The sequence below is a fragment of the Oryctolagus cuniculus genome, chromosome 5 (assembly GCF_051225735.1).
Source record: "Oryctolagus cuniculus isolate XC-2025 breed Fujian yellow rabbit chromosome 5, ASM5122573v1, whole genome shotgun sequence".
NCBI lineage: Eukaryota > Metazoa > Chordata > Mammalia > Lagomorpha > Leporidae > Oryctolagus > Oryctolagus cuniculus.
This window is the reverse complement of record NC_142871.1, coordinates 113,893,592-113,913,940: the sequence shown is the minus strand read 5'-3', so window position 1 is coordinate 113,913,940 and position 20,349 is coordinate 113,893,592. Positions and strand designations below refer to the sequence as shown.

General features: G+C 37.6%; 1 protein-coding gene across 8 annotated transcripts in view; it reads right to left on the bottom strand.

Annotated features, from left to right (window-relative positions):
• Positions 1–20,349, bottom strand: part of HMGCLL1 (3-hydroxy-3-methylglutaryl-CoA lyase like 1) — a 276,884-nt gene that overhangs the window by 84,956 nt on the left and 171,579 nt on the right. For 4 of the 8 annotated variants that reach the window (XM_070073929.2, XM_002714514.6, XM_051854632.3 and 1 more), the window contains 2 exons: positions 2,783–2,878; positions 164–312 (listed from right to left, as the gene is read on the bottom strand). In XM_070073929.2, the coding sequence (XP_069930030.2) occupies positions 164–312; positions 2,783–2,878 (245 nt within the window). The remainder of the gene's footprint in view (positions 1–163; positions 313–2,782; positions 2,879–20,349) is intronic. The other 4 variants (XM_070073930.2, XM_089333104.1, XM_008263066.5 and 1 more) reach the window with 1 other exon arrangement.

The window sequence follows — 20,349 nt, the reverse complement described above, 5'->3', positions numbered from 1 at the left end:
ATAACTAAGTTCTAACAATGGATACTAATAAAATAGATTTGCAGGTATAAGAAATAGGTGAAACTTGTTCACCTCAAATAAACAGGAAAAAAAAAGAATACTACTCATGGATTTGTACATTTTTTGCACCCCAGAAAATGAATTTGTGGGATTTTACAAGTACCCTCGTACTGGAATATTCATGTGCCTTGCAGACTTAATGACCTCCTCAAACTTCCCCATACTTTCTTCAATGGAGCAGTTAATATTCTTCTTGCTAAAGGACTCGGATGCAGCACCAAACACTGATATCTCTGTGGCTCCCGCAGCAACCTGAAAAATATAATTTAAAGGCAAAAGTTCGTAATTTTGAAAATGTAAATGTGATAACAGTAGAAACATTAGCTGCTCTAAAGACATGCTTTTATTCTTTAACATTCACCGTAATGTTTAAATACTACAATCCCCTCCACATGTAGTATTTTAAAATGTAAATTATTTTATAAAGAATAACTCCATAAAGTTCAAGATGCATAAGTCTGTGAGGCATGGAAAACATGGTGACTATATTCAAAAGGTACATGTTATCCTTCAGAAAAAGTTTAACTGTAATTATGGAAAGTTTTAGCACTCCAATAAAACCTTTATTGTCAATGGAAAACATAATTTTCAAACCAATTTTTGAAATAAAGTATAACAAATGCTTTCTGTTTTTCCTTCTACAATCCAGCAATAAAATTCATCATTTAGATTTTCCAAAATGTTTCCCACATCTAACCTAGCCTCAATCTTTCATACAGTGGCTGTAACAACCATACTCTAACTAACACATTAATCTTATTGCCAGGCTCAAAATCCAGAATATCAGTCTAAGAAATTTTCTCATTAGCCTCTTTTGTCATCTTTACCCTTCTTGTAGGCTTTCCCCATGATTTGTTTTCAAATGCCAAGTCTCCTAAAAACTTAGACTTTTTAAGAACATCTATTAAAGTATCTCCAACATTCCCACCTCTCTCTGATCTGATTAATATCTTTTGAGGAAATAAGAACTCTTTATCATCTTTCTTCCCATTTAAAAAAATCAGCTTACATCTTTGCCCAAAATGAATTTTCAAACTTTCAATTAAAAAAATTCTATTTAGTAAATAACTATTGTTTGTCAATTCTGTTGTCATGGCTTTATATTCTTTTTTGTAATGTCCAAATAGCCCTAAAAACTAAGCATTATGCCCATTTCATAAATGAACAAAATTGGCACAAAGAGCTAAACAGCTAGTCAACACCACACAATTAGGAAAGTTCTAGAGCCATGTTTTGAACACAGAATGACTGATTCTCAGCCCAAGGTCTGTTATGCACCATTCCTTGCCCTTCTAAGCCATCCTGAACCTTTCCTGTCAGTATCTTTTGTAAGGCAGAGGCAGTCTTCACATTTTTAGAACTGGGTAACATTAATACAATTTCTTAAAATGCTCTTTCTTTTTTAACTAAGCAATAAAAATTATATCAAATCAAACAAGATAAATGTTCTAACATTATACACTCATAAGTGTATATAGCACCTCACAAACTCAACCTCACACAGTAAAGCCTCAAATACAAAAGTGAAAAAAACCCATTGACAAGATAAATAGCTGCAGGCCGGTGCCACAGCTCACTAGGCTATTCCTCCGCCTGTGGCACCGGTACCCAGGGTTCTAGTCCCGGTTGGGGTACCAGATTCTGTTCCGGTTGTTCCTCTTCCAGTCCAGCTCTCTGCTGTGGCCTGGGAAGGCAGTGGAGGATGGCCCAAGTCCTTGGGCCCTGCACCCCATGGGAGACCAGGAGGAAGCACCTGGCTTCTGGCTTTGGATTGGCGCTGTACGCTTGCCGTGTTGCCCATTTTGGGGGTGAACCAACGGAAGGAAGACCTTTCTCTCTCTCTCTCTCTCTCTCACTAACTCTGCCTATCAAAAAAAAAAAAAAAAAAAAAGCTGCCGAAAGACCTTTGCAATGGACTCAAATAAGCATAATAGTTGAAGCATTTACATAAACTTGAAGTGATTCTTCTTGTATGTGTAGTTATTAAACCTTTTATTTCTGTCATATAAATCCCTGTGTCACATAAGATCAGAAGAAATACAGCAAAAGAGGAAGAGGGAAAGTCATTAGAAGCAGATACAATGACCATAATTAGTTTCTCCCTGAAAGAAGAAGCAACTGAATCAAAAAGATGTTCAAAAAAAAAGTTGACAAAAATAATTAGCCATTTCAGCACTATTAATAATTATAATATTGCATTGAGAAATATTTAAGTTACATTCTATATTACTACTTAAGATGGAATCACAAAATACACTTTCAAAAAATTTCATGGAGAATTGTGTTTTTATATTGTGATCGCCAAATGGTTAAACTGGAAGGGAAATATCTGGAGGGCCTTAGTCACTACCAAAAAATGAAAGTTTTGGCGGATAAGTTCTCATGGGAGTTTGAAGAGATTTCAAAAAAGTTCATGGAAAAAATCGAACTAAAAGTCAAACTTATTTTGGTCCAAATACTTTTGACTTAACACGCATATGGGAAGTCATCAAAATTTTGTGGTAAATGCGTTCTGTGGAAAAAAATGCATTAATTTTAAACTTTCTGCATCAAAATAAACTTTCTCTTTCTCCTAATTCCATTTGCCACAACACTTTTGAAGTACTCTCACATATTAGCATAGGATTACAAGTGAGTTACATATGACATCCATCAAACATTGTCAAGATCAGTAAAACAATGATATTTCAATTTTAGAAAACGTGGGCAGCAGCACACTTACAGCACGGTGGAAACCCTGAAGATTTGGAGTAAGGACAGGATAGCGAACTCCTGGATACTGCTGAATGCCTTTCATCACTTCAGTGTGATCAGCCATCTTAAACACATAATAGTTGCATATGAATCTAGCTTTGACTATTCTACCAAGCATATTTTTAGCTTTTCACAGATGTTTTAGTCATACATGTAGTTACATTCCACACATTTATGTTTCAAATAGCTAAACGAAGCCAATGTAGCTAAAAGAAAAGTAGCTTTCAGTGCCATAGATACATAATAACTACCATGACTTTAAATCACCTAACAGGATCTGGCTAAAGGTGTGATTACAGACAGTCTGGGATTCTGAAGCCTTCTATTGCCACTTGACCAACCCTTATTCTCTTTTCATTTCACAGTTTAAGCCTCAAGTAATCCTGATATATGGGAGAGTCTTAAAGATAACATGCTAAATTTTACCTCCCACATGAAAATTTGATGTCAATTATTTTCAGTGTATGAAATTTAATATTATGTAGTAAAATATAAATTGCATTCTCTGTTAGGAATCTTTTACAAAGCTGAGATACTAATATGTTATTTGGTTAACACTAATGTTTTAGTTAATATTATTTATAATGCTTTATATGAACTATTACAGGATTATCAATGGCTATAATGTGAACAAAGGAACACAGTAGACACAGTACTCAGCAGTAAACAAACCCACCCCATTAAGACTTTAATTGCTGAATCTATAAAAACAACCTCAACTTTGAGTTAAAATATAAAATTGTTTGTAACAAAATTTATAAATGAGACAAAGTAATAACTAATAATCAGATCACATAAGGATCACATTGAGAAATTACCATTGACATAAACGTAAACCTTTCCTATTTAGGAATAATAAATCATGAAGTGAGCAATAAACATATAAATAATATATAGTACAGGCCAGCTCCGCGGCTCAACAGGTTAATCCTCCACCTGCAGCGCCGGCACATGGGGTTCTTGTCCCAGTTGGGGTGCCGGATTCTGACCCGGTTGCCCCTCTTCCAGGCCAGCTCTCTGCTATGGCCAGGGCGTGCAGTGGAGGATGGCCCAAGTGCTTGGGCCCTGCACCCACATGGCAGACCAGGAGAAGCACCTGGCTCCTGGCTTCGGATCAGTGCAATGCGCCGGTCGCAGGCGGCCATTGGAGGGTGAACCAACGGCAAAGGAAGACCTTTCTCTCTGTCTCTCTCTCTCTCACTGTCCACTCTGCCTGTCAAAAATAATAATAATAATAATAATAATATATAGTACAGAAAAAGAGCAGGGGAAAGCTGTGAAAAAATGCATCAAATCAAATTGGTATCCTCATTATGGTCATGGAAGATGGAGGGCTATTGGTTTTTCACTATACATCTTGGCATGTTATAATAAATGTGTAATATTTTTAGTTTTAAGAAAAATGCTTAGAAACTAGTCAAAGCGTAAATGCTTTTTGCATGCTTTTGAAAATCTGTAAAATATTATAACATTTACTATTATTGGTCCATTTATATTATCAACTTTTAGTTAAATGTCATACGAATTAAATTTAATAGTTTTAGTGAATATAATTTGAATTAACAAGTTTTTAAATTAATTTAAAATTAAATATTTAGCATGCAAAAAGGGACCTTGTAGTGGCTGTCATTTATATTAACATTTAAGACCACATGTTTCATTCACTCCAAATTTGCTTATTTATAACATGGGATTCTTACTTCCACTATTCCTATCTCACTGCTGACTCTTTAATGGTACACAGTCTATCATATTAATTTGCAGTGTATACAAGCCAGGTCTCTCATTCTAAACTCATTTGACTTTAATCCAGATGTTTATGGACCACCAACCACATATGCCCAAAGCACTATACTGGATCCTATATGAAATCCAAATAGAGACCTCGTTTTCTGGGGAGAAAGCAAGATCCCTGCACTGAAGTAATCTGCAGTATAGCTGCAGAGATAAAACAAATAATATGGAAAGTTAGCAATCCAAAGTAGTCTATCAATAGTAAGTAAGAGCACAGATCATAGATTCAGAAGGGGAAAAGTTGGTATAGCCTATAATTAGTTTAGTGATATTTAAAAGAAAATATGGAATTTGAACTGTAGTCTCTAATCAAAAACAGAATTGTAAAAAGCAAAATACCATGTAGAGCAAATGCCAGATTTTAATCTACAAGAAATACAGGCCATCTGAGCCAGTCATGAGTTTTATCATACAATCCATAATTTAACAAAGCTCTTCAATCAATATGAAGACCATATATCATGAAATAATACTTGTTTAAGTTTACTGATTTATTTGAAAGGCAGTGACAGAAAAACAGGGATACAGAGAAACAGACAGACATTGATCTTCCATCGCCTGGCTTATTCCTCATCCAAATGCTCACAGCAGCAGGGGCTCCCCCAGGCCAAAGGCAGGAACCTAAAACTCCACCCAGGTTTCCACATGTGAGTGCCAGGATGCCAAGTACCTAAACCATCCTCTGTTGATTCCCAGGGTGCACAAAAGCAGGGAACTGTATCAGAAGTGCAGGTGTGGCTGGATCCAAGGCACTCTGATATAGGGTGCAAGTGTTCCAAAGGACAGCTTAACCCATTATGCCACAATGCCCTTTCCAGCAATAATCTTTCAAACTAGTTATTTCAATAACAGAATTAGAAAACTAAGGTAACACTGATCTAATTTCCAGGTCATGGAAGCTCAACTTTGATAATTATTGAATATATCTTAATGAAATGTTGGCAAATAAATTAACTAGAATTTTAAAAATCAATATTTTTTCATTTTTAAAAGCAATCAATCATAATGAGATCATTTAGAAAGTCATAGTATTGCTTCAATTTAATTTAATTTAATTTAATCTAATTCAGCTATTAGTTAGTTCTTGAAAGAGAGAGTTACAGAAAGAGAGAGAGAAAATCTTCCATCTGCTGGTTCACTCCCCATATGGCCACAATGGCCAGAGCTGAACCAAGCCAAAGCCAGGGGCCAAGAGCTTCCTCAGGGTTTCCTACATGGGTGGCAGGGGCCCAAGCATCCGGGCCATCCTTCACTGCCTACGCAGGCCGTAAGTAGGGAGCTAGATTGGAAGTGGGTCATCCAAGACAAGAACCATCTTCTACATGGGATGCCAGCATCGCAGTCCATGGCTTAACCTGCTTTACCACAACACCAGCCCCTATAGTATTGTTTTAACTTGTTCAGTAAAGGCAAGTAAGAGCTTTAGGATATCCTGATAGGATATAATTTTATTACAATGAATAAAAAAGAGCAGGTTTCAATTAAGGGAATAAAATTCCTGCTTTAATTTTTTCTGTTGCAGAGTTTATGTATACTTCAATTCTGATGTTATTCTAATATTTAAAGTTTAACTATTATTCAAACAACAGACCTAACTATTCCTGTACATTACTCTTTTGACATTTTTAAGAAAATCTTTCGACATCTGGTTTGATTTAACATTTTTTATGATTTTGCTGTGCCTTTCTATTTAACATCATAAAAATTCTGCATGATTTTGTTGGTACCATGCTTTGCCATTAGTAAGACACGCTGTCAGAATGGTGATACCTGTGTCCATCTAGCTAATGAAATAGACCTACAATAGTCAATCAGGTTTTTTTTTTTTTGCATCAACTTTTTATAGATGTCCAAATAATCACTATTATTTATACAACACGTTGGGAAAGTTTTAAAGAAATGCAAAGGATCACATCACAAAGTTTAGGTCATATGAAGCTTAAAATTTGGAGACTTCATTTACTATTATCATGATGTTATTAAATTTAGACATCCTATTGATATTTGGTTAGTAACTTAATACTGTGACCTTTCCAAAACAGTTAGGATTTTGATATATTCTCTGGACAATGGCAATGACTAATGTACAGCTAGAGCCATTCACACAAATCATGAGATGAGTGCAATTTCAAGATAATGCATATGATCATGCAGTAATAATGACAAAAATTGTCCATAAACTTCAGAACAGAATAATATTGGGAGTTTCTAAGATTTTGGTTAATAAACTGTTAATGTTAAATTTCAGGGGTCATAAAAATTAACAAATTTTTTAAAAATATTTATTTGTTTATTTATTTGAAAGTCAGAGTTACACAGAGACAGGAGAGGAGAGGCAGAGAGAGAGAGAGAGAGGTCTTCTATCTGCTGGTTCACTCCCCAACTGGCTGCAACAGCCAGAGCTGTGCTGATCCTAAGACAGGAGCCAGAAGCTTCTTCTGGGTCTCCCACACGGACTTGGGCCATCTTCTACTGCTTTCCATGACATAGCAGAGAGCTAAATTCGAAGTGGAGCAGCCAGGTCTCGAACCAGAGACTATATGGGATTCCGGCACTTCAGACCAAGGCATTAACCCACCATGCCACGGCGCTAGCTCCCAAAATTTAAAATATTACAGGATTTTAAGTCTAATCTTTAAAACTCACTTCAAAATTTGAATATTCACTCATTTCATTGTTTATACATCTGTTATATAGCCAACATTATGGAAACAAAACAAAAACAGATCCAGGCGGAGCCAAGATGGCGGAATAGTGAGGGCGTGCACCGATAGTCTGGGAAAATTTAGTTTAATAAAAGCGGAGTTACGGTAGCCTCAGAAAAAGGATCAGCAAAAAATTGCAGAGGAAACTCTTCCGGAGCTATTTTCTGTGACTCAAAGGACCTCCTGGGAGAGCAGGGTCGCCCACCACATGGAAGCCGAACCGCAGGAGCCGCAGAGTCTGAGCGCCAGTGCGGGAAGGGGAGTCTATGTGACAAAGAAACCAGCAGGGAGAGGAGAGACGCCCAGGGCTCCGAGTCCACACATCGGCGCTGGAAGCGGAGGTGAGCTTAGCAACTGGAGACATTGGCTGGGAAACGGCGGACAGAATTTTAGAAGGACGCGGGTTTTGAAGCGGGAAAGTCCAACAGACTACAGGAGAGAAGGAAAAATAAATAAATAAATAAATAAATAGGTGGGGGCATACTGGTACAGACAGACTCCACTCTCCACCAACCTTGCAAAGGCGAGCAAGAGACAAAGAGCTGGGATATACATAATAAAAGGGGAGAGTTAAGACTACATTTCAGTAGCCTAGGCAACCCAGTGGGAGTCAGCAGGACTCTTTGGGTAGAAGCCAGAGAAGCTAAATACCATCCATTCTGCTCAGCCTTGCAGTATTACTTACCTCCTGAACAAAAAAATAAAATAAAATAAAATAAAATAAATGAATAAATAAATAAAGAGAGATTTACCATGCATAACCTGAGGGTGTCACCTTTGCACACCTGTAACCCTGAAGAACCAAGCAGAGCTCTCAGGCCACACCCATCTCAAGCCTCCAAGGCTCTTCCATCAGCAGGCAGTACACTTAACATGGACATAGTATAATAATTAAACAAACAAACAAAAAAAAATCACAGTGAGGGAAACAAAATTAACCATGCCAAGCAATAAACACAGAAATCGAGGGAACAAGATCAACGATGACATTATGATGCCTCCAAATAAACAAAACACCCCAAGCCAAGATTATGAAGATGATGAGATAGAAGAAATGCAAGATACGGATTTCAAAAAATTTATGATAAGAACATTTAGAAGTTTTCAAAAGCAAATCCTTGAACTACAGAAATCCTTATTGGACAGGATTGAGAATCTCTCTCGTGAAAATGAAATTTTAAGGAAGAATCAAAATGAAACGCAGAAACTAGTAAAGCAGGAAAGTGTGATAGTGAAGAGAAATCAAAATGAAATGAAGAGCTCAATAGATCAAATGACAAACACATTAGGGAGCCTTAAAAACAGAATGGGTGAAGCAGAAGAGAGAATATCAGACTTAGAAGACAGAGAACAGGAAAGGATACAGTCAAACCAAAGAAAAGAAGAGGAAATTAGAAATTTAAAAAATATTGTTGGGAATCTACAGGATACTATTAAAAAAACCAACATTCGGGTTCTAGGAGTTCCTGAAGGCATGGAGAGAGAGAAAGGATTAGAAGGCCTTTTTAGTGAGATACTAGCAGAGAACTTTCCGGGTCTGGAGAAGGACAGAGACATCCTAGTACAGGAAGCTCATAGAACCCCCAATAAACATGACCAAAAGAGACCCTCACCACGACACATTGTAATTAAACTCACCACAGTGAAACATAAAGAAAAGATCCTAAAATGTGCAAGAGAGAAACGTCAGATTACTCTCAGAGGATCTCCAGACTCACAGCAGACTTCTCATCAGAAACACTACAGGCTAGGAGGGAATGGCGAGACATAGCACAGGTGCTAAGAGAGAAAAATTGCCAGCCCAGAATATTATATCCTGCTAAGCTCTCATTTGTGAATGAAGGTGAAATAAAGACCTTTCATAGCAAACAGAAATTGAAAGACTTTGTGGCCACTCGTCCGGCCCTGCAAAGGATACTTAAAGATGTGCTACACTCAGAAACACAGAAACACGGCCATCAATATGAAAGAAGGGAAAGGAAGAACACCTACCAGTAAAAGAGCATGGGAAGCTCAAAGCATATACTAGAAAATATCTCCGGGAAAATGGCAGGGCAAAGGCACTATGTATCAATAGTCACATTAAACGTGAATGGTCTGAACTGTCCAGTTAAAAGACACAGACTGGGTGACTGGCTTAAGGAACAACACCCAACTATTTGTTGCCTAAAAGAAACACATCTCTCTAACAAAGATGCATGCAGACTGAAAGTGAAAGGTTGGAAAAAGATATTCCATGCTAACAAAAACCAAAAAAAAGCAGGTGTAGCCATATTAATATCAGACAAAATAAACTTTAATAGAAAAACTGTTAAGAGAGACAAAGAGGGGCACTATATGATTAAGGGTTCAATTCAACAGGAAGATATAACAATTATCAATGTATATGCACCTAATTACAGGGCACCGGTCTATTTAAAAGATATGTTAAGGGACTTAAAGGGAGACTTAGATTCCAATACAGTAGTACTGGGGGACTTCAATACTCCACTCTCAGAAATAGATAGATCATCCAGACAGAAGATCAACAAGGAAACAGCAGATTTAATCGACACTATTGCCCAAATGGATCTAACAGATATCTACAGAACTTTCAATCCTACATCTAAAGACTTTACATTCTTCTCAGCAGTGCATGGAACCTTTCTAGGATTGATCACATACTAGGTCATAAAGCAAGTCTCAGCAAATTTAAAAGAATTAGAATCATACCATGCAGCTTCTCAGACCACAGTGGAATAAAGCTGGAAATTAGCAACTCAGGAAACCCCAGAAAGTATGCAAACACATGGAGACTGAACAACATGCTCCTGAATGAACACTGGGTCATTCAAGAAATCAAAAGAGAAATCAGAAACTTTCTGGAAGTATATGAGGATAGCAACACAACATATCAAAACTTATGGGATATGGCAAAAGCAATATTGAGAGGCAAGTTTATAGCAATAGGTGCCTATATTAAGAAATTGGAAAGGCACCAAATAAATGAGCTTTCAGCGCATCTCAAGGACATAGAAAATTTGCAGCAAACCAGACCCAAATCTAGTAGGAGAAGAGAAATAATTAAAACCAGAGAAGAAATCAACAGGATTGAATAAAAAAAAAAATTACAAAAAATCAGCCAAGCGAAGAGCTGGTTGTTTGAAAAAATAAACAAAATTGACACCCCATTGGCCCAACTAACTAAAAAAAGAAGAGAAAAGACCCAAATCAATAAAATCAGAGATGAAAAAGGAAACACAACAACAGACACCACAGAAATAAAAAGAATCATCAGAAATTACTACAAGGACTTATATGCCAGCAAACAAGAAAATCTATCAGAAATGGATAGATTCCTGGACCCATGCAATCTACCTAATTTGAACCATGAAGACATAGAAAACCTAAATAGACCCATAACTGAAACAGAAATTGAAACAGTAATAAAGGCCCTCCCAACAAAGAAAAGCCCAGGACCAGATGGATTCACTGCTGAATTCTACCAGACATTTAAAGAAGAACTAATTCCATTTCTTCTCAAACTATTCAGAACAATCGAAAAAGATGGAATCCTCCCAAATTCTTTCTATGAAGTCAGCATCACTTTAATCCCTAAGCCAGAGAAAGATGCAGCACTGAAAGAAAATTATAGACCAATATCCCTGATGAACATAGATGCAAAAATCCTGAATAAAATTCTGGCCAATAGAATACAACAACACATCAGGAAAATCATCCACCCAGACCAAGTGGGATTTATCCCTGGTATGCAGGGATGGTTCAACATTCACAAATCAATCAATGTGATTCACCACATTAACAGACTGAAGAAGAAAAACCATATGATTATCTCAATAGATGCATAGAAAGCATTCGATAAGATTCAACACCCTTTCATGATGAAAACTCTAAGCAAATTGGGTATAGAAGGAACATTCCTCAATATAATCAAAGCAATTTATGAAAAACCCATGGCCAGCATCCTATTGAATGGGGAAAAGTTGGAAGCATTTCCACTGAGATCTGGCACCAGACAGGGATGCCCACTCTCACCACTGCTATTTAACATAGTTCTGGAAGTTTTAGCCAGAGCCATCAGACAAGAAAAAGAAATTAAAGGAATACAAATTGAGAAGGAAGAAGTCAAACTATCCCTCTTTGCAGACCATATGATTCTTTACTTAGAGGATCCAAAGAACTCTACTAAGAGACTATTGGAACTCATAGAGGAGTTTGGCAAAGTGGCAGGATATAAAATCAATGCACAAAAATCAACAGCCTTTGTATACACAAGCAATACCATGGCTGAGAAAGAACTGCTAAGATCAATCCCATTCACAATAGCCAGAAAAACAATCAAATACCTTGGAATAAACTTAACCAAGGACAAAAAGATCTCTACGATGAGAATTACAAAATCTTAAAGAAAGAAATAGAAGAGGATACCAAAAAATGGAAAAATCTTCCATGCTCATGGATTGGAAGAATCAACATCATCAAAATGTCCATTTTCCCAAAAGCAATTTATAGATTCAATGCAATACCAATCAAGATACCAAAGACATTCTTCTCAGATCTAGAAAAAATGATGCTGAAATTCATATGGAGGCACAAGAGACCTTGAATAGCTAAAGCAATCTTGTACAACAAAAACAAAGCTGGAGGCATCACAATACCAGATTTCAGGACATACTACAGGGCAGTTGTAATCAAAACAGCATGGTACTGGTACAGAAACAGATGAATAGACCAATGGAACAGAATTGAAACACCAGAAATCAATCCAAACATCTACAGCCAACTTATATTTGATCAAGGATCTAAAACTAATTCCTGGAGCAAGGACAGTCTATTCAACAAATGGTGCTGGGAAAACTGGATTTCCACATGCAGAAGCATGAAGCAAGACCCCTACCTTACACCTTACACAAAAATCCACCTAACGTGGATTAAAGACCTAAATCTATGACCTGACACCATCAAGTTACTACAGAACATTGGAGAAACCCTTCAAGATATTGGCACAGGCAAAGAATTTCTGGAAAAGACCCGGGAGGCACAGGCAGTCAAAGCCAAAATCAACTATTGGGATTGCATCAGATTGAGAAGTTTCTGTACTGGAAAAGAAACAGTCAGGAGAGTGAAGAGACAACCGACAGAATGGGAAAAAATATCTGCAAACTATGCAACTGATAAAGGGTTAATAACCAGAATCTACAAAGAGATCAAGAAACTCCACAAAAACAAAACCAACAACCCACTTAAGAGATGGGCCAAGGACCTCAATAGACATTTTTCAAAAGAGGAAATCCAAATGGCCAACAGGCACATGAAAAAATGTTCAAGATCACTAGCAATCAGGGAAATGCAAATCAAAACCACAATGAGGTTTCACCTCAACCCGGTTAGAATGGCTCACATACAGAAATCTACCAACAACAGATGCTGGCGAGGATGTGGGGAAAAAGGGACACTAACCCACTGTTGGTGGGAATGCAAACTGGTCAAGCCACTATGGAAGTCAGTCTGGAGATTCCTCAGAAACCTGAATATAATCCTACCGTTCGACCCAGCCATCCCACTCCTTGGAATTTACCCAAAGGAGTTTAAATTGACTAACAAAAAAGCGGTCTGCACCCTAATGTTTATTGCAGCACAATTCACAACAGCCAAGACCTGGAACCAACCTAAATGCCCATCAACGGTAGACTGGATAAAGAAAATATGGGATATGTACTCTTTAGAATACTATACCGCAGTAAGAAACAACGAAATCCAGTCATTTGCAACAAAATGGAGGAATCTGGAACACATCATGCTGCGTGAAATAAGCCAGTCCCAAAGGGACAAATACCATATGTTCTCCCTGATTGGTGACAACTGACTGTACTCCAAAAAGGAAACCTCCTGAAGTGAAATGGACACTATGAGAAACGGTGACTTGATCAGCATAGCCCTGACTGTTAATGAACAACTTAATACATTATCCCTCTTAGTAGTTTTTTTTTTTTTTGTCTGTTCTACTTAATATGACTGGTTTAATTCTGTAATTATCACACAGTTATTCTTAAGTGTTGAAAATTAAATGAAATGTGATCCCTGTTAAACATAAGAGTGGGAATAAGAGAGGGAAGAGATGTACAATTTGGGACATGCTCAAGCTGACTTGCCACAAATGGTAGAGTTAGAAACATACCAGGGGACTCCAATTCAATCCCATCAAGGTGGCATGTACCAATGCCATCTCACTAGTCCAAGTGATCAATTTCAGTTCACAATTGATCATAATGAAAGGACTAAGAGTCAAAGGGAGCACATAAACAAGTCTAGTACCTGCTAATACTAACCGATAGAATAAATAAAGGGGAGAGTGATCCAACATGGGAAGTGAGATACTCAGCAGACTCATAGAATGGTGGATGTCCTAAACAGCACTCTGGCCTCAGAATCAGCCCTAAAGGCAGTCCGATATGGCTGAAAAGCCCATGAGAGTATTTCAGGCATGGAAAGCCAAGACACTCTGTCAAAAAAAAAAAAAAAAAAAAAAAACAACAACCCTAAATGAAAGATCTCTGTGAGTGAGATCCCAGTGGAAAGAACAGGTCTTCAAAGAAGGAGGTACCTTTCTCTGAAGGGAGGAGAGAACCTCCACTTTGACTATGACCTTGTCTAAACAAGATAAGAGTCGGAGAACTCAAGGGGCTTCCATAGCCTTGGAAACTCATGACTGGAGCATGGGGAGATTACTGAGGCCATAAACAAGAGTGTCAATTTGTAAAGTCAACAACAGGAGTCACTGTGCACTTACTCCTCATGTAGGATCTCTGCCCTTAGCGTGCTGTACATTGAGACTTAATGCTATAACGAGTACTCAAACAGTATATTTCACTCTGTGTTTCTGTGGGGGTGCAAACTGTTGAAATCTTTACTTAATGTATACTAAACTGATCTTCTGTAAAAAAAAAAAAAAAAAAGAAGAAGAAATTATCAATTCCCAACTTGACTCTCACTGGGATTAAACATGACAATAGGTCTGATCTGATTTCATCATCATTTAAAAAATCATCTATTATTTTTCACTTTATGTTTCTGTGTGGGAGCAAACTGTTGAAATCTTTACTTAATGTATGCTAAACTGATCTTCTGTATATAAAGAGAATGGAAAATGAATCCTCATGTGAATGGAAGGGGAGAGGGAGTGGGAGAGGGGAGGGTTGCAGGTGGGAGGGACGTTATGGGGGGGAAGCCATGTAATCCATAAGCTGTACTTTGGAAATTTATATTCATTAAAAAAACATTTAAAGAAAGCAGATACAGTACCTATGCTACATATACAAGCTGTGAGAGAAGATATACAGTATAAATAGGGTCTTCAAAAATGTAATGGAAATGCACATTATCAAAAGAATGTAGAAATTTCAGAAATCATATTTTAGTTACATTTTCACAAACACTGAAATATTTGTGTGCATAAGTATGTGTTATAAATTTATGTAACAAAAATACAAAATAATACCCTACTGTATGAAAAAAAATTCCATGCAAAATAGATAAATAGGTATTTTTGTTTACAACTCATGCTAGAATAATGACAAATAACCTAATGCCTGCTTTTCCATGGAGTACAATGATTCTCAGAACATATGCATATATGTTCTCTCTAATAAATTGACCTTATAGAAAGGGTTTAATGACCCTAAACTGAAAGCATACACACTGAGGCTGGCACTGGAGTGTAGTGAGTTAAGTTGCTGCCCACAATGCCAACATCCAAGCAGGCGCTGGGTCAAGTCACACCTGCTCCATTTCTGATCTGACTCCCTTCTAATGGTCTGGGAAAGCAGCAGAACATGGCTCAAGACCCTTATCCAACCTGCCACCCAGGTGGGAGACTGGCATGAAGCTCCTGCCCCAGGGCCAGCTGTTAATCTGTGAAGTGAACCAGAAGATGGAAGATCTCTGTCCCTCTATCTTTACTCTTTTAAATAAATATACAAACCTTTAAAACAAACAAACATATTCACTAAGATAATTCAAATAATTATGAGGAAATGACTTATAAAGCTAATAAATTTTTCAAGAACATAATTCTTTCATTTTTAAAATCTAACAAAATTGAAAGTAAAAATGCTTATCAGTCCCCTCTCCTTCTCTTCTCTCTGCCCTGGTCCAGCAATTGATGATCCCTGGTCCAGATCATCAATAGGTGAGCATTACACACCATTACTGCCTTCACTCATTCTCCCTGATAAAGACCTCAGATTGTTTCCTTAAGCTGCCCTATGATAAGAGTCCTGAAACTGTTTTATGAGAGCACATTAGGTAGGGAGCTAGCTGAGAAATGTAATGAAAAAGTGGAAGAGACAGAAAGAAATCAAAATAAATCATCATGGAGTTGAGAAGGGAGAGACTGGTTTATGGATGGCATGCTTTGGCGGCGAGGTGCTTTTACTGCTCTAAAGCAATGAAGAAGTGTAAGAAGAGGAAAAGGGGATGGGTATACAAACTACACTGAATATGTAGGCTGGTTCCTCGGCAGTGGTATTCAGGTGCCATTTAATTTTCTTTAAGTTCCTACATTAAATTTCTTTACATGTGATTAAAGGCATACTTTTACCACTTGGGAGATCTCACAATTCCTTACTCTTTAAGAATATTGGTGTAAATATACATATATATTATATATATATATATATACACACACACACACAAAATGTAGTGTTAAATTTTAACTTATGCTCAAATTATCACTGTAGACCTCAGCCAACAGCACATATTAGCCATGCCCTAACCATATCAGGCAATAGAAATATGTACTATTTGAAGAGAAACAGATTTTAAACTGTATAGGACCAGGAGTTCATCTGTGGAAAATTCTCCCTAATATTATAAATACAAAGTTGAATGTGAAAGAATCAGTTTCAATGTGAAATCAAATAGAAATCTTTTCTCATCAGAATTATGTTCAGTGTAATCCCCAGTGTTATCATTAGGCTTTTTAACATTTTTATACAAATTACAGAGACAGAATATATAAAAATTATTCTGTGTGAAGCACACAAAATCTCAGTAGTTCTAAAACAAATAATATATCTGTATATATGGTTATAAATCACCATGTATCACATTATATCTTAGTATGATATTACCAATAATTAATTGTTAAATTGACAGATACTTTTCTACTCTTTCAATAAAATTTTTGATTAACAGTATTAGAGAAAAGTTTGAGTCATCTTTCTACTTTCTCCATAGAAAATATTATAATTCAGGGCCAGCATTGTGGCACAGAGGGTAAAGCCACTTCCTGTGACACAGACTTCCATATGAGTGCTGTTTCTTTTTTTTTTTCTTTTCTTCACTCCTATTTTTTTATTTACTTTTTAAGAAATACAAATTTCATAAGTACAACTTTAGGAATATAGCTATTCTTCCCACCATACCTCCATACCTGCCCTCCCACCCACCCTCCTACCCCTCCTCATCCTCCCTCTCCTCCTGCCAGTCCCATCCTCCATTAAGATTCATTTCACTCAGTGTAGAGTTATCTATTTCACTTCCAACCCAGCTCCAACTAATGCTCCTAGAAAAACAGTGGAAGATCATTCAAGCATTTGGGCCCCAATCATCCACGTTGGAGTCCCAGATGGAGTTCTAGGCTCCTGGCTTAAGCATAGATCAGCCCTGGTCCCTATGGCCATTTGAGGCATGAACCAGTGGATGGAAGATCTCACTTTGTCTTTACCTTTCCTTTTCTCTGTCTAGGTAAGCCTACCTTTCAAATAAAATTAAATAATTCTTTTTACAAAAGAAAATATTATACTATGTTGTTATTAGAAAGAGGCAAATAAAGAACATGTTATCAAAAATGTGAGGAAAAAGTATAACGAAGTAACCTCAGATACTTAATTAGATTTTAAAAGAAATTTTCTTAATTTTGAGATATTTCCAACACTTGTTGACTCTTAAGATTTAATAATTCCATGTTCCCTTTTCAAATTTTCAAATTTTCTTAATTTTGTATTTGGAATTTTGCATTTTTTTACAAGAGTTCCCTCAAAATTGAACACTCAGGACAAGAAGTTCCCTATATGGTCCCATATCTCCAAGTGATTTGAGATCCCAGGCAGAGAGAGGTGACCCTGAACTGTACAAACATGTCAAATAGAATTAGAACACTCGCCTCTTTGGAGCAATAGGGCATAGATGATGCCAGCTACTTTTATAGACTTCTCTATACTTTGCATCTTAAAAAGGAAACTTTATACCTGATGACAATTCCTTAGAAAATTTCATAATTCATAGTTCCAAATTTTTGAAGAGGGACCTTGACACAGACAACAAAGCTGAACTGGACAGCATCTCCAGAGGCATTGAATAGGAAATAAAGACACCAAGAAAAGGGATAGAGAAAAATAGACTATAATAAGATTTTTTTTTTTTTTGAAAGGCAGAGTTAGACAGTGAGAGAGAGACAGAGAGGAAGGTCTTCCTTTTCCTTTGGTTCAACCCCCAAATGGCCGCTATGGCCAGGGCGCTGCACCGATACGAAGCCAGGCGCTAGGTGCTTCCTCCTGGTCTCCCATGCGGGTGCAGGGCCCAAGCACTTGGGCCATCCTCCACTGCCTTCCTGGGCTACAGCAGAGAGCTGGGCTGGAAGAGGAGCAACTGGGACAGAATCCGGTGCCCCAACCGGGACTAGAACCCAGGGTGCCGGCGGCGCAGGTGGAGGATCAGCCTAGTAAGCTGCGGCGCTGGCCTGTAATAAGATTTTTTTAAAGATTTATTTACTTTATTTGAAAGTCAAAGTTACAAAGAGACACGGAAAGACAGAAAAAGAGAGAGATGTTCTACTCCCCAGATGGCCAGAATGGCTGGGGCTAACCCAGGCTAAAGTAAGGGGCCAAGAGTTTCATCCAGGTCTCTCAGGTGGGCGAAAGTGCCCAAATACTTAGGGGCCATCTTCCACTGCTTCTCCAAGGCCATTAGCAGGGAACTGAATAGGAAGTGGAGCAGCTGGGACACTTACCAGAGCCTATATGGGATACAGGTGTTGCAGGTGGAGGCTTTACTCTTTACACCATAACACATGCCCCAGTAGGATGACTTTTTGAGCAGCACAGTTAATGTTGATGTCTTTACGAAAGTACCAATGAGGGCATAGTACTTCAGGGTCTTTTATGACCTCACCACTTTCTAAGATGCCACCATCATTCAAACTCAGCTCTACATTGTCAGCATGGATTCTTCCTTTATCCAAATCCATAGACTGTATCTGTTGGTCTAAGCCAGTAGAAATGAAATCAAGGAATTAAAGATACAGAGAATCTAAGAGGTATAAAGAAAACGCAGATCCTTTAGAGAATGAAAGGCTCTAAAACAGATGTGACATTTGGAGAGATGCTGATACTGTGGCACGGCAGGTTAAGCCACCCCTTGCAATGCTGGCATTCCATATTGTAGTACTGGTTCAAATCCTGTGTGAAGTCCTGGCTGCTCTGCTTCTGATCCAGCTTCTTGCTAATGTGCCCCATAAGGCAGCAATGATGGCTCAAGTGCTTTGGTACATGCTATGCATGTGGGAGACCCAGTTGGAAATCTGGGAAAGCTTCAGGAAGTCCATCCTAGACTGTTGTGGCCATTTGGGGGAATGTTCCATCAGATGGAAGATTTCTCTGCGCTCTCTCTCTCTCTCTCTCTCTCTCTCTCCATCTCCCTTACACTCTCTCTTTTCTTCTTCTTCTCCCTCTCCCTGTTTCTCTGTCTTGCAAACATATAAATAAATAAAACTTGTAAAAAATAAGTTCATTAAAAAAGACATTTGGAGAATTAAGGAAAAGGAATTTTCAAAGTGTTGTGTTAGGATTTGAATCAAGTACCCTTAAATATTCTATATAAAGCACATGAAAGGATTGAGAGTTTTAATTATTTTGATATTCTTTGCATGCCTCCTAATAAGCAAGGTGTTGCCAAGCCAGAAGCCAGTGAGGCCCCAAATTTTATTTTAATTACATGTAACTTAAAGCATTAAGACCTTTCATCTTTTTAACTAACTTCTGCGTTGAGCCAAAGTTCACTGAACATCAAGGTTGGCAATGTCTTAGAAAAAGCAATTCATACTCACAGGAATCTGCATAGTGCAGCACTGACCACAGGGCCAAGTTGTGCTTAGAAAGGTGCCTCTCAAACACTGTTGTGTGGACTTCCTGGGTCAGAATTATTGGGCTGGTTTTTGGATGATTATTTCTGTAGTTCATGCAGATTTCAAACTGGAAATCTGAATAATCATTAAGTTTTTCCATTGATTTATATGCATGGTGTAGGAGAGTATGCAGCCCCTCCCTAGGGTGAGGAATGAGGATCTTGAGTAGGCTCCACCTGCAACTCCCATAAGCCCCACAGAGAAAAATATTTTCTTTACATTCACAGTCCAGAGAGGCGCAGTAAGGTCACACCACCTCCAACTAATTGGACTCCAAGAAATCAGTGTAGCTTGAATCACACACCAAAGAACACCAATAGTCAAGGAAATTCTAAAATCAAGGTTATCCTTCCCTAGCTGTAGTCTTGTCATCTTTCCCTCACTATGCGAATTCCACACTAAGTCCTAGAGGATCATGAGAACTCTCAATTCCTATTTCCCCTTTCAGCTCATCTAATTCTTATTGAATTTCTCCCTGCTAACCTCTAGCCACAGCAAATGTTTGCAATGCTATGCCAGGCTGTTTCACATCTCTGATCTTTTGCACCATTACATCTACCTGAAAATGATTTCTGCCCTTTTCATCTTCTAATATTCAACTCAAAAGATCCTCTTATAAGACATTTTCAGCACAGGTTGATTTAGTTGTCTTGCATTTCCATAGGTCACTGAGTATCTATCATTGCTCTTATTGGATTTTATGCATTTTAGGTTGATTTATGTGTCTCTTTTCCTAGCTAAATTATTAGTTCTTTAAGTATTTGGCATAAAAATGCATTGAATAAACATTTGTTGAATTGAACTGGCATTTGAAACCCTTGGTTTTCAACTTTTTTTCTTTTTAATTTGACC